Here is a 13066-nt window from a genome sequence, read left to right as displayed (position 1 = left end):
CTGCAGTTAATAAAACTCTATCGCCTAAATATGCAGCTTTAAGTAAAGAGGCTTTTATTTTGAAGTTTAAGGCTTGGCAAAACTTTCAGTGAGTAAACATTGTAACAAGACCGTTCAACAGATTCATCACCATTTAACTTCCAAATAACAAAGTTAATGAAGGAGTAAAATTCTTCTATTGTGAAACCAAAACATTTGATAAGCTATCTCTTTTGTTTTGAATTCTTTTGAAGTCTTGTGAGGATTAGCAAAAAGTGTTCGTTATTACCGGAGAAACCAGCCTGCTCGGCGCCATTTTAAAAGCCTCTGAGTAAATAATTTTTCGGAGGAGAAAAAGAGAAGAAACTAAAATGTTGATAAGCAATTATTGTCCTCGCAGTAAACGGATTCAGCTCGTGATAAGATTAAATCAAACAAAACTTAGAGCAGAGTGGGAGAGACCTACTTTGTCCTGCACAAGGCAGTTTGAAGTTCCCAGCACGGACAGCCGTTCTGCCTTGGGCTCGCCCCCCTTTCCTTGCAAGCACAAAAGCTGCAAAAATCGAAGAGCATTTGCCAGCAAAACAGTTTCTTCTTTCCCTCTTGCCTGAAGGATAAGAAAACCTGATAAGACGTCAGATGGAAGATCCTCTAAACAGGTACGTAGCCAGGAATTCGGAGGCAGCTGATTTTTTGCTGCCTTCACCAGTAGGCTCCTCCCAGGAAGTCGCCACTGTAGATCTTGATGTATCCTATAGCTGTTACCGCCTTCGTTGTGGCGATAGGCAAGGTGGGAACGTACTTGCGTTGGACAGGAACGCCTTGGAGACAACTCGGGGATTCTCGCCATATTGGCCGTTCTTGCTTCTGTTGGTTGTGCTGTTCGTTGCTGGACCACATGAAACATAGATAACTTTGATGGTTTTCTCTGACACGGAATAAGTTGAACATCTGCTGGATGTTGTCAGCTTCCTTTCTGGACTGAATGAGCATGCTGAGTCGACTGTTGATGAGATTGGGACTTTTGAAGAGCACTTTATTCAGAGAGAGACCTTGGGATTGCACACTGGTATCAAAAAGTGCTCGAATCTGGTCTGGCTCTTGTGGCTGGCACTTTCTAAAGGATGGTGAGTGCCAGTATTCTTCATCAATTTCTAGAGGTGGAGCAAGTTCTGCGTGTCTGTTCTGGACCATCTTATTCATGAACTCTACTAAATTAGCTATCATTTCGGGCTTCTTTTTCATGATTTGTCTCAGATTGAAGAGGTGAGAGAGGGGCTGCTCATAGTTTTTTGGCAACTGTTGCCTTGGTATGCAAAGAGGTATTGGAGCCATCCAAATCTTGGTGGCCTACTGTAGGAATTCCTTGACCATGAACCTCAGAAATTCTTTGTTCTCTATTGACAAGGCCAAGCCATTGTCTTCTTTGCTGGTCTGGAACACTGTTGCTCCTAAAACTGGCTCAATCGATGAGGTCGTGAAGTGTTCTTGGCATGGTTTCAAGTGGGATGTTCTCATTACTGTGAGTGGAAGTTGTGAAGACGTTTGTCTGGGTTGGGACCTGAGGTCGATCGACATACACCATCCCAAAGATGCCCCTTCCAAGTTCTGTCTCGAGGGTGGATGGGGAGTCCTTTGAACCTTTGACCACTTGTTGAGGGGTGAAAGCGTTGGAGGAGTCTGTTCCTGGCAAGAGCAGGATTTCGGCTTTGGGATCTAGAACAGGAGAGTGATTACTCATGTGCTTCAGGTGAGGTGGGATGCTTGCTACCTCTGGTGTCGCAATCTGACTGCGATCATCTGGTGGGTTGTCCCATTCTAGTAATGGTGGCAGTGGGAGCTGTGCACTGCCATCTAATGCTTCTCTGCAGAATCCATTGACTTCCTTCCCCACCATGCACTGGGACCTGGTGCATGTTGATGGCATGACGTGCGTTTCTTCATTTTGGACATTGATGAGACTGTCGAGTATTGAGTCTCATGATCCAGATCGAGATTTTCCACCTTGTTCCTGTTGTGGTGGGCTTGGGTCATCCATGCAGGCCTTAGCATGCTTGTGCTGGTTATCTTTTTCCAGCTTCCTAGGACTGAAGTTGAGGGAGGAACAGTTAGCCTTCATCTGTAGAACTTTGGCCCGTATTAGTCTTTCTTTCGCTTCCCGCTTGCGCTGAAGGTATTCCAGTTGAGCCTGAGCTTTGGCTTCTGCAGCTGCCAACTCTTCCTTCAGCAGCTGCTCTTCTCTTGCTGTCTCTAGATCTATCTCTGCCATCCCAGCTTCTATTAGTGCCTCTCCAGCTGTAGATATCCGTGACCTGTGGCTGTAATGGGAAGATTGCTGTGAGACACTGCTACCTGCCTTTGATCGGAAAGATGAGGCCTTTCTGGAGGCATGGGAGGAAGCTGCGTGTGACTCTTGAGATTTCGTGTGTGAATTATGAGACTTCACTGATGTGGTCTTTTCTCCCTGTGTAACTTTTGGGCTAGATGAGGATGTCCTCTTAGAAGCGTGAGAGGGGGCTGCATGTGACCCCTGAGATGGTGCTCGCGAACGATGAGACACTTCAGATCTGGCATTTGTTTCTGATGTGTCCTTGGGGTAGGATAAGGAGGCTTTTCCTGGAAGCATGAGAGGGAGCTACATATGACTGTCGAGATGTTACCGACTCAGCCTTCTCGTCCTTGGGATTGGATGAGGATGCTTTCTTGGAAGCATGAGAGGGAGCTACATATGACTGTTGAGATGTTTTAGACTCAGCCTTCTCATCTGGGGCTGTCTCCCTCTTCAGATTGTATTGTATAAGGTCTTTGCTGCGTCGGAACTGCTTTTTACGCTCTTTGTTTAACATATGAATGTGCCGCATTTCCTTCTGGAGTGCTTCATCATCATTTAGTTGTAATTGGATATCAGTGAGGCAGTTTCCATAAAATCTCCATAGCTTGTAGATGTCGTCCATATCTTTATATAAAGAACGGAGGCATTTTGGGGGTAAATCATCTTCGAGTTTGTCGCAAAGATGCTGCAACTGCTTCCAGCCACTTTCCTGCCTTCGATAAACTCTGTCCCATTCCTCCAAGAGGTCTGACCGCGTAATCTGCGTAATGTCCTCTCTTAGGTCATAGTCTATTTGATGTATTTCTGCCTTTTCTGATACTTGGACATTTGATTCTGAGTTTTGGATGACCAATTCTGAGTCTATGGTGGGTTCAGCCATGTCTGACCCTCCTGCCATGGTTAGAAAGGTTCTATAACTAGGATTAATTCAGAAAATGTCTAGAATGCGTTGTCGATTTTTGAGTCCAACTCCCTTCTTTGGCCACTAGGTTGCATTGCAAGACTTGAAGATGTAGCCACAGTTCACTTGTCAGCCACTAGGGTGCGTTGCAGGACTTGAAGAGGTAGCTGCAGTTCACTTGTCAGCCACTAGGGTGCGCTGCGAAGCTTTGGAGATGCAGGCGCAGTTCACCTGCCAGCCACTAGAATGCATTGAGAAGCTTTGGAGATGCAGGCGCAGTTCACCTGCCAGCCACTAGAGTGCGTTGAGAAGTTTGGAGATGCAGGCGCAGTTCACCTGCCAGCCACTAGAGTGCGTTGAGAAGCTTTGGAGATGCAGGCACAGTTCACCTGCCAGCCACTAGAGTGCGTTGAGAAGTTTTGGAGATTCAGGCCCAGTTCACCTGCCAGCCACTAGAGTGCGTTGAGAAGTTTTGGAGATGCAGGCGCAGTTCACCTGCCAGCCACTAGAGTGCGTTGAGAAGCTTTGGAGATGCAGGCACAGTTCACCTGCCAGCCACTAGAGTGCGTTGAGAAGTTTTGGAGATTCAGGCCCAGTTCACCTGCCAGCCACTAGAGTGCGTTGAGAAGTTTTGGAGATTCAGGCCCAGTTCACCTGCCAGCCACTAGAGTGCGTTGAGAAGTTTTGGAGATTCAGGCCCAGTTCACCTGCCAGCCACTAGAGTGCGTTGAGAAGTTTTGGAGATGCAGGCGCAGTTCACCTGCCAGCCACTAGAGTGCGTTGAGAAGCTTTGGAGATGCAGGCGCAGTTCACCTGCCAGCCACTAGAGTGCGTTGAGAAGTTTGGAGATGCAGGCGCAGTTCACCTGCCAGCCACTAGAGTGCGTTGAGAAGCTTGGAGATGTAGGCGCAGTTCACCTACCAGCCACTAGAGTGCGTTGAGAAGCTTTGGAGATGCAGGCGCAGTTCACCTGCCAGCCTCTCGAGTGCGTTGTTAGTGTTGGCTTAAGGTACTGTACTGCAGTTCTAGAGTAGCCACTAAATGGCATTTGTTGTGTCTATTGTTTGGATTGATGGCAATGATGTTTCCTATTGAGGTTTTTGCTCAGCTGCCTCTCTCTCTCCAATGTTGGGATTCCTAAGGGTGAGCACCCGAACTCGGAACCCCTCTTGGACCTGGCTGGCTTGATACCTCCTAAGGGCTTGCACCTTTTCCCACTTCACAAACAATAACAAATCAGCAAGAACATAACATGCACTCTCTTTTAATTCATTCAGCTGGTCTGCCTCTGCCTTACGTCTCTCTTGGCTTTCTGCAGGCTGGGATGCTAGCTTCTTCCTTACTCAAATTTCATTTGCATGGAGATTTTTCCATGAGGCATTCACTACACAAAGAACTTCTTTTTGTTAGTTTTGGGAATGAAAGGGCGGGGTTGCTTTATCATGCAAATCCTGATTTCCTTTTAACACACTTTCTCAATCGCAACAAAGTCCTTCACCTCAGAAGAGGTAATCTGCCTTTTTTGCTGAAACGGGATGTTTCTCTTTGCTCCAAAAAAGGGCGGGAAAATCCTGGCAGCCTTTCTCAGTTAAATGCAAATGGAGTTTAGGATTCCACCTCAACGTCTTATTTACTCATGAGCTTCTGAATGACGGGATGTTTCTCTTTGCTCCAAAAAGGGCGGGAAAATCCTGGCAGCTTTTTTCAGTTTAAATGCAAACGGAGTTTAGGATTCCACCTCAATGTCTTATTTACTCAAGAGCTTCTCATTCATCACATTTTTTTTTACTTGAGGGGAATAACTTCAAAGCCTTTTCACTCTGAGGAGGTTGAAGGATTTCTACTGTCTTTTACTTCAGAGCTCAGAGAGGAAGACAAAGGAGGTTAAGAGGAGTTTTAATGTCTTTTTACTGTTCTGCCCCGGGCAATGAGGTTCTGCTTGGGCAGCCAGTTAACTCCACGCTTGGGAATATCTTTCAGATCACGTTTATTATCAGGAATCCTTAATAGCAAAACTTACAGTTCAGTGTTAAGATTCTTCTCACTTTCCCTGATCTATCCCATCACGTAGTGTAAAAAGACATTAATTCCTCTAACCCATGCTGCTGGTGCAAAGCTGCTTCTGATAGTGCTGATGGCGATTCAGTGAGTGCGCAGTAATAAAACAATTTCCCGGGCAAAATACCCCACTGCCCAATCTGGGAGCACAGATGTGGTCACATGTTATGGGATTACATTTCCCATAAGGTACCGTATTTTCACCCATATAACCCGCCCACGCAAATAACCCGCCCACGCGAATAACCCGCGGGTTTTCGGGATCGTGTAAAATATTTTCCGTATACCCCGCCCACGCATATAACCCGCGATGAGTAAGAGAGAAGGGAAACAGCTGAGATGGGGGGGGAAGAAACGGAGAAAGAAGCCTGCGCAAGCTGGGGAAGAGGAAAGGAATGGAGGAGAAGGAAACAGCTGAGATCGGGGTGGGGGAAGAAACGGAGAAAGAAGCCTGCGCAAGCTGGGGAAGAGAAAAGGAACGGAGGAGAAGGAAACAGCTGAGATCGGGGTGGGGGAAGAAACGGAGAAAGAAGCCTGTGCAAGCCTCCGAGCGTGTAAAATATTTTCCGTATACCCCGCCCACGCATATAACCCGCAGGGGGGCGCTGTGCATGTAAAAAACGCATATAACCCGCGGGTTATATGGGTGAAAATACGGTAGTTACCTTTCCCATGAGATAGTTGCTTAAAGGAGACAGCTTCTAATTCTTAAATTAGCTATATACTGTTGGGACAGCACACAGCTGTAACTATATTATTCTATTACTAAACTATGGACATGTAGAACCTGGCCTTTAGAGGTTTTTTTTCCAAAAAAGAGACTGATTTCAATTCTATGACATCTCTTTTGATGCTCACAGTAGAAACTATCCTAAATTTAAACCTCAATTTCACTATAAATAGTGAATGCCATTATGATATCAGAAGGCAAGGTCTTTTGCTTTGTTTTTTACAAATACTATAAATCTACCTAAGATTAAGATTCTTGAGTAGCTTGCAATTCTGCTTGTGTAGTTTGCAATTCTGCTATGGTCGAGGATAGTACGACAAATGGAATTAAAATATAATTCTTTCTTTCTCTCTTTCTCATACTGCCCTTCTCTTTCACCCTTTCCATGTCTGTCTGTCTGTCTGTCTGTCTATATCCATCCATCCATCCATCCATCCATCCATCTATCTATCTATCTATCAGCCAAATACCACTCACTCATCACGAAATGTCCACAACTGTAAAGCCTACAAACTTGTAATTCAGCATGTATGTTCCTTTTGGCTTTAGGTGCTTACTAAGAAAGGATTTTTCAAAATGACCATCAGATCATCAGTGTTTCTTATACAGCATTATATAAACACACGCCGATGCTAAGGAGTTAGACATTCTACTCCCCTCCCCACCTGAAAGGAACTCTGTGTTCCAACTTCCAGTTGCCTTATGTGGGCATGGCCAGTAGGTGACTCATCTAATTGTGGGCTGGGAGTTTAGACATTCTACTCCTCCTCCCCTCCTGAAAAGAATTCTGTTCCAACTGCCAGTTGCCTTATATTAACATGCTCTGATGCTAAGGAATTACACATTCTACATTAATTTTCAAGCTTTAAGTGTCAATGTATCCAGCCTGATTGTAACTACTCATTTATGCAGGGTGGGTTGGGATGTTAATTCTGTGTTGGTCCCAAGAATAAAGAAATGAGCTGAAAGTCTGTACACCAACGTTGTCGTTCATTTAGTCTAGTAATAAAAAACCAGGAAATTATTGTAAAGTTACTGTTACATTTTTAAAAAAATAAGTGCAGCATCCACTTAATTTTTCCAGATCAACTGACCCATTGGTAGTGACAGGAATTGACCAACAAACTTGTCGCCGAAGCTGGACATTGTGGACCGAGAAAGAGTGACTGTCTCAAAATCAGCCATCTGACTTTCATGCCTAAAATGGGACTAGAGCTCACAACTCCTGGTTTCTAGCCTGGAGCCTTAACTTTCCTTACGACGTTAATATGGATATTGCTATTGTGATATAATTTATAGCTGTCAGTTCTGAACCCCATGATGATTTGGTTTTCTTCTCTGAACTTGAACCAAACACAAGTTTACTCTAAGCATTTAGCAGACAATTAGGGACTCTCTACATTATGCTCTCCAGGACTAAAAATAAAGATCATCCCACAAAAGATAGATATTTATCTTATTTTATTCTGCATGATGTGAGCTACATTTTAAGGATTAAGTTTGAGAAGAAGGGAAGGAAGAAAAGGCTGATTAATTTACTTAATCAGTGGGGATCACAATCGTAAATAACACTCTGTTGCCTTCTTATTTTATTTTGCTATTCATAAGCCTTGATGTTGATGGACTAGATCTATTGTCCATAGGTAATGTGATCAATATTTTAAGGATTAAGTTAGAAATAAAGGGAAGGAAGGAATGGTTGATTTATTTGCTTAATGTTATCACCAGTGCAAATAACATTTGCCTTCTTTCTCAATAATTCTTCTTTAGCCAGGGATTGCTGCTGTCAGATACTGGAGTGTGCAGGCAACTTGCCCAAAGTAATCTGCAACATTGTCTGACAGCTTCCTCTGCTTGCTTGCAGAAGGCCTGCAGGGAAGCTCCAAAATGGCAATCACGTGATTGTGGAACATTGCAACTGTCATAGGTTCAAATCAGTCAGACTGGGATCACATGATCGCAAGATTGGTGGGACAGCCACAACTTGGAGGATTGTCATAAGTACCACTCTTTCAGCGCTGTAGTAACTTTGAAAAGTTGCAGAACAAGTGATTGTTAAATGAGGACTACCTGTCTACTTAGCATAGCCAAGAGGGAGAAGTTTGGATTGGCAAGATTTTTGAATATTGGCCACTTGCTGCAAATTTTCTCCAAAAACAGATGTGATCAGAGCAAGGAGAGCAGGCTATGCTGTGTTTGGCTATAATTTAGATTTTTGATCATCTTAGTTCTCTTTTTCTTCTTTTTTCTTGCACAATCTACAAGCTGAATTCCTGTAAGGATAAAATGTACCCTCACCACAAATTATGTCTGCCTCTCTCTTTGGGGAAAAACATAACGCAAAGGTTATTCAAATAAAATGTACTCATTTTTATCTCCCCATCACAGAGAGTGATTAGGAGGCTAACTCTTTACGTTTCTCTTGGGAATTTTTTCCCAAGGGAAAGGCTTATAAAATGGCGAGCCCATCCATCGCAAAATGGCTTCCTTGCATGTAAATTTGTGATTATTTCTTTTAAATCAAGTAGAAATCATTCCGAGAAAAAGTTTTGCTTGAAGGCATTGTGAAGTCTGTTTATAGCTCTGTGCGGAATTCCAAGCCACTGTCACCTAGTTTTTGGATGCAGATTTCATCTAGTTGTTGGCTTTGAGCCTCTGTGAAGTGTTCCTTCCAGTCCCCAACGGTGCCTAGAGATGAGAAAAATACTTAGAGAAAGACAAAAAATATCCTCAACAACTTGGATTTCCAGATTTCTTTCTTCAAACTCAGTGCTTCTCAATCTTTGCCTTGTTAAGATGTGCGGATTCTGAGGATTGAAGTCAACACATCCTCACATGGCCCCAGCTGAGAAATGCTATTCTGACCCAGTTTTCAGAACTCTTTCTCAGAGCTGTTTGATTGCTAAGAAGCCTTTCCACCGGGGTGAAATCCTCCCGGTTCGGCCCGGTTCAGTCGAACTGGTAGAGACAATTGTCCCTGGTTCTGCGAACCAGTAGTAAAAAAAAGGTATGAGCCGCACAATTGTCAGAAGCTTCATCTCTACCCTCCTTTTTAAAGCACTTTTCCCTGCCTATTCGGCCGGAACCGGCAGGAAAAAATAATGTTGTAAAAAGTGGTGGTGGTGGAGCTTCTGACAGTCGCACAGCTAATAGCTGATCCGCATGATCGTAGGAAGCTCCCCCTCCCGGTGCTGTTTAAAGCATTTTTTTGCTCCTGGTTTGTGCGAATAGGTGAGGAAAATACTTTAAAAAGTGAAAAAAAGTTGGCCATGCCCACCCAGTCATATGACCCCCCACCACCAAGCCATACCCACAGAAACGGTGGGCAAAAAATTTAGATTTCACCACTGCTTTCCACATTGGATAAGTTGGAAACTTATCAATGAGTGATCCAACCTAGACATACGGAGAAATTTCCTGACAGTGAGAACAATTAATCAGTGAAATGGCTTATCTTCTGAAGTTGTGAGTGCTCCATCACTGGAGGTTTTTTAAAGAAGAACCTGGACAGCCATTTGTTTGATATGGTACAGGGTCTCCTGCTTAAGCAGGGTGTTGGACTAGAAGACCTCCGAGGTCCGCTCCAACTTCGTTATTCTATTACTGTCACCTTTGTTTCAGTTACTTTGGAAATTATTTTGGACAGCAATATAATATTTCCTTTTTATTTTTCTCACTGCTTAATACAATCCCAAATGCCCCCCTTCCCATCAGGTGTATCTAGAACCTGCGGCTCTGGAGGTGCATGTGGCTCTTTCATCCCTTTGCTGCGACTCCCTTTCATTGGTGGGCTCCACAATTGATAGAGTTAGGGTTAGAGCTTTTGGTTAGGACGGGTAGAGGAAAAAGGACGCCATGCTAGAAGGAGACTCTATCGTGGGGGAACTGGACTTCCGATTGACTCCAGAATTGAACAGGAGGCTTTTCGTTAGGACCTTTGTGGCTCTTTGAATGTTTAAGGTTGCTGACCCCTGAGCTAGAATTTTGTTATTCTCCTCACCTTTTCTCATAAAGGGTGACACTGTCTGGTCAAGGACCGAGGAAGGCATGTTGCTATAATTAGCCATTGGGTTCTCTTTCATGCTCTCAAATTTAGTGTGCTGCACAATCTGATCCAGGACTGGTGCTGAAAGCTCTATATTTAGGAACTCAGCTACTTTCTGGATTTCCTGAGCTGGATTCTGGAAAGGAAAAGAAAGATTAGAACGAGACATAACGTGAATTAGGTTGTGAGAATATAGAAAGTGTCATTGAGAAAAGATGTTTTTATGTGGTCTTCACCCTCTCCGTGTTTTGTTGTCATAATTAGGAGCTTCTAGTTAGTTTACTCATTTAGCTTTTCTCAAAGTAACTTGTTTTCTCACTGATCGATCAATAAGATTTTCAGATTTTCTATTTATTGTGATAGACTACAACAGAGCAGTAGATATAGGAGAGTGAGGAAAACAATTAATAAAAAGTAAATGCACCTTTCTCCTTCGAAATACAAATCTCCTTAGCAGTCTATATCTATCTTTTCAACTGCAAATGCACGGAATCCCAGGGTTACGGAAGTAATTGCAATTGAAAAATAAAAAATAAAAACAATTTTTTGAACTTTGCATTGCAAACAATGATATCACACACAGTGGGGTGAATTTTTATATACTGTACTTCAGATGCAAGTCTACTGTTTTATAGTTGGTGTGTATGTGTAATAATGTTGTGATTACTATATCTGTATTTGAACCAGACCATAATTTTTAAGTGATCCCCCCCCAAATCTTACATGAAATTGTGCTATATTTTTATTCCTATTGCTTAGGGTTGTGGTTTTTAATAAGTTTACTATTCAATATTGTCAGGTTATGTTTCTGATTTAAATAGTGTAAATTAATTTCTTATCCCAATTGTGGTTTTAAATCAAGGACCACTATAGAAAAAATGTGAACCTTGTTGGTGAACATTAGTAGTAAGAAGTTCTAAGGTTCTCTTTAATGGAAATTATCACTTAAGTATGTTTGTACATAGAAATGTATGAGAGATGCTTACCTCTTTTATGTCTTCATAAAAGAGGTACAAAATTGAATGGTGGTTTTTAGCCTCCCACCAACCACGAACATGGTCAAACCATGAGCCATAACCAACTGCAAAGAGAAACTTGAATTAGAAATATAAAAGTTTAAATATTACCAAACTGTACATCTAAACTATAAATCTAAAAAAAAAAATTAGCACCAGATTTTCCTGTATTTTTATACTCTTTTTAGCAGATCTTGTTCAATCTTCACCATGTATGTTATTAACCAGAAAGTTCCACTTGTCTCCTGTATCATGAAACTTAATGAAAGAGCTATCGGGATCACCTGCCCCTCTAAAACATTCAGGTAAGAAGCATTGTTCTTTACATAAATAGCTTCTAATTACCTTTCCCAGCAATGAAATTCTCCAGAAAATCTTCCCACTTTCCTGGATCTGGAAGTATTTTATTCATGCGATGGAAATGGAAGAAGGAAACAGCACAGTCCTTGGCATTTCTGGCCACATAAATGATCTGTGAAAATAAAACATAGGGAACGTAAGTTGAAGGAAGTTCAACTTATGGGAACTATTTGTTGTGTCTGGGCCATGGGTGAAACCCCTTCCACATAGCAATCAAATCAAATTCTGCTTAATTTTTCAAGATTAATCAAAGTTGATTAGGTGATGTAACCTCACCTAAATCTGATCCAATGGAAAGCAAAATTTAGTGTAAAAATTTCAGACTTTTCCTTCTTGACTGCTGAAACTTTTCTTTCTTGATTGCTGCTGTGACTTTTATGTATTTTTTTATTTCATTAACTGTATTTAATTCACTTATATCAAATAATTAATTTAGAAATTAGGCCCACTGTGTATTGCTGTAGGTTGGGAAAGCATTATGTAATGAAACTCTACAGTAAACATTTGATATACTGAGTAAAGAATTCCAGATCTTTGAATAACACCCCCCCCACAAAAGTCTAACCTTGCAATTTTGTTCCCAGAAGGAAGTTGGCAGGAGTTGAACTGGGAGATGAGATTTGAGGGTTCGCGGGGATGGCATTGCCATTGCCAGTTCAAAGCCTGCAAGATCAGAGGAGACAGTCACACATTGCAGAGTACAGTGTTTAATTCTACTTTTTTCCCTCTGTGGCTGAGAGACTCACCTGAAGGCATGGGCTTTGGAGGGAAAAGTTCTATGTAGGGGCTCCGCTCGTAAATGGGTGCCCGGGCACATTTCTGTGCATCTCCTCTATGCTGGACCATGTCCACAATTTCCTGTATCCACGTGGTTCCTAGTAGGAAGGAAGGAGAAAAGCTATACGGAACAGAGAATTCATCCAGCTGCCATGGCTATCCACATTTCCTGGTTCTCCTTCTCCCACAGCTCTGCCAATCATTCACATGAACTCCTCTTTACCTGCTTTGGGATAAGTGCAGAGAAGAAGGTCATCAGGCCGAGCTTGAAAGCCACTTATTAGATTCCAATTTTCTAATGTTTCGCTGAGCATTGGAATTCCTTCAATTTCCACCAGTTTGGGGCGTTTGATAGCATCCAAACTTTCCATCTCTGATTTGAAGTCCACCCACAATACAGCAGAAACATTATTACTGTACTTCTTGGCCACCTCTGCCAGGGCTCTGCATCTTGTGCCACAGTTGCCACGATGTACAGTGTCAAATTCAGTTCCTTTTTCATCTTAAAATTTAAAAACAGTTCTTTATGACTGGGAAAAATAAATATCTTAAGTCCTTTCTTAAATTGTAAGTCTCATCTCCAATAGCATGCTTTGTAGTTTAGGTATTATCATGAGAAAGACAGAATAAGCTGTTGAGGTGTCACATAATCCTTCATGACAAGAGCCAAGGTGGCGCAGTGGTTAAATGCAGCACTGCAGGCTACTGCTAGATCAGCAGTTCAGCGGTTCAAATCTCACCGGCTCAGGGTTGACTCAGCCTTCCATCCTTCCGAGGTGGGTAAAATGAAGACCCAGATTGTTGGGGGCAATATGCTGACTCTCTGTAAACCGCTTAGAGAGGGCTGAAAGCCCTATGAAGCGGTATA

The 13066-nt window shown here is 42.6% G+C and overlaps 1 protein-coding gene across 1 annotated transcript; it reads right to left on the bottom strand.

The window, feature by feature from the left end:
* Positions 1–7446: 7446 nt before the first annotated feature.
* LOC148042192 (sulfotransferase 1C2-like) lies at positions 7447–12700 on the bottom strand. The gene is made up of 7 exons (XM_087703211.1): positions 12422–12700; positions 12168–12296; positions 11987–12084; positions 11407–11533; positions 11032–11126; positions 10001–10181; positions 7447–8688 (listed from the first exon to the last, which is right to left on the bottom strand). Exons 1-7 carry the CDS (start codon positions 12567–12569, stop codon positions 8576–8578), a joined length of 891 nt encoding a protein of 296 aa, XP_087559337.1. The 5' UTR covers positions 12570–12700; the 3' UTR covers positions 7447–8575.
* Between the last annotated feature and the right edge of the window lie 366 nt (positions 12701–13066).

Source organism: Thamnophis sirtalis, unplaced genomic scaffold, assembly GCF_051295495.1.
Source record: "Thamnophis sirtalis isolate CommonGarterSnake01/CBP01778 unplaced genomic scaffold, rThaSir2_p1.2 scaffold_86, whole genome shotgun sequence".
In the NCBI taxonomy this organism is placed as follows: domain Eukaryota; kingdom Metazoa; phylum Chordata; class Lepidosauria; order Squamata; family Natricidae; genus Thamnophis; species Thamnophis sirtalis.
The sequence above is the reverse complement of the archived record's forward strand: the minus strand, read 5'-3'. Positions and strand labels throughout refer to the sequence as shown.

What these genes read in the sequence shown, in the direction of transcription:
- LOC148042192 (XM_087703211.1), bottom strand. Translation starts at nt 12,569, where the DNA reads ATGGAAAGTTTGGATGCTATCAAACGCCCCAAACTGGTGGAAATTGAA. An exon ending in TCTGGGAACAAAATTGCAAG is followed by an intron (nt 11,534 to 11,986) that starts GTTAGACTTTTG and finishes TTATTTTCACAG; the next exon opens with ATCATTTATGTGGCCAGAAA. An exon ending in TTTATGAAGACATAAAAGAG is followed by an intron (nt 10,182 to 11,031) that starts GTAAGCATCTCT and finishes TTTCCTTTCCAG; the next exon opens with AATCCAGCTCAGGAAATCCA.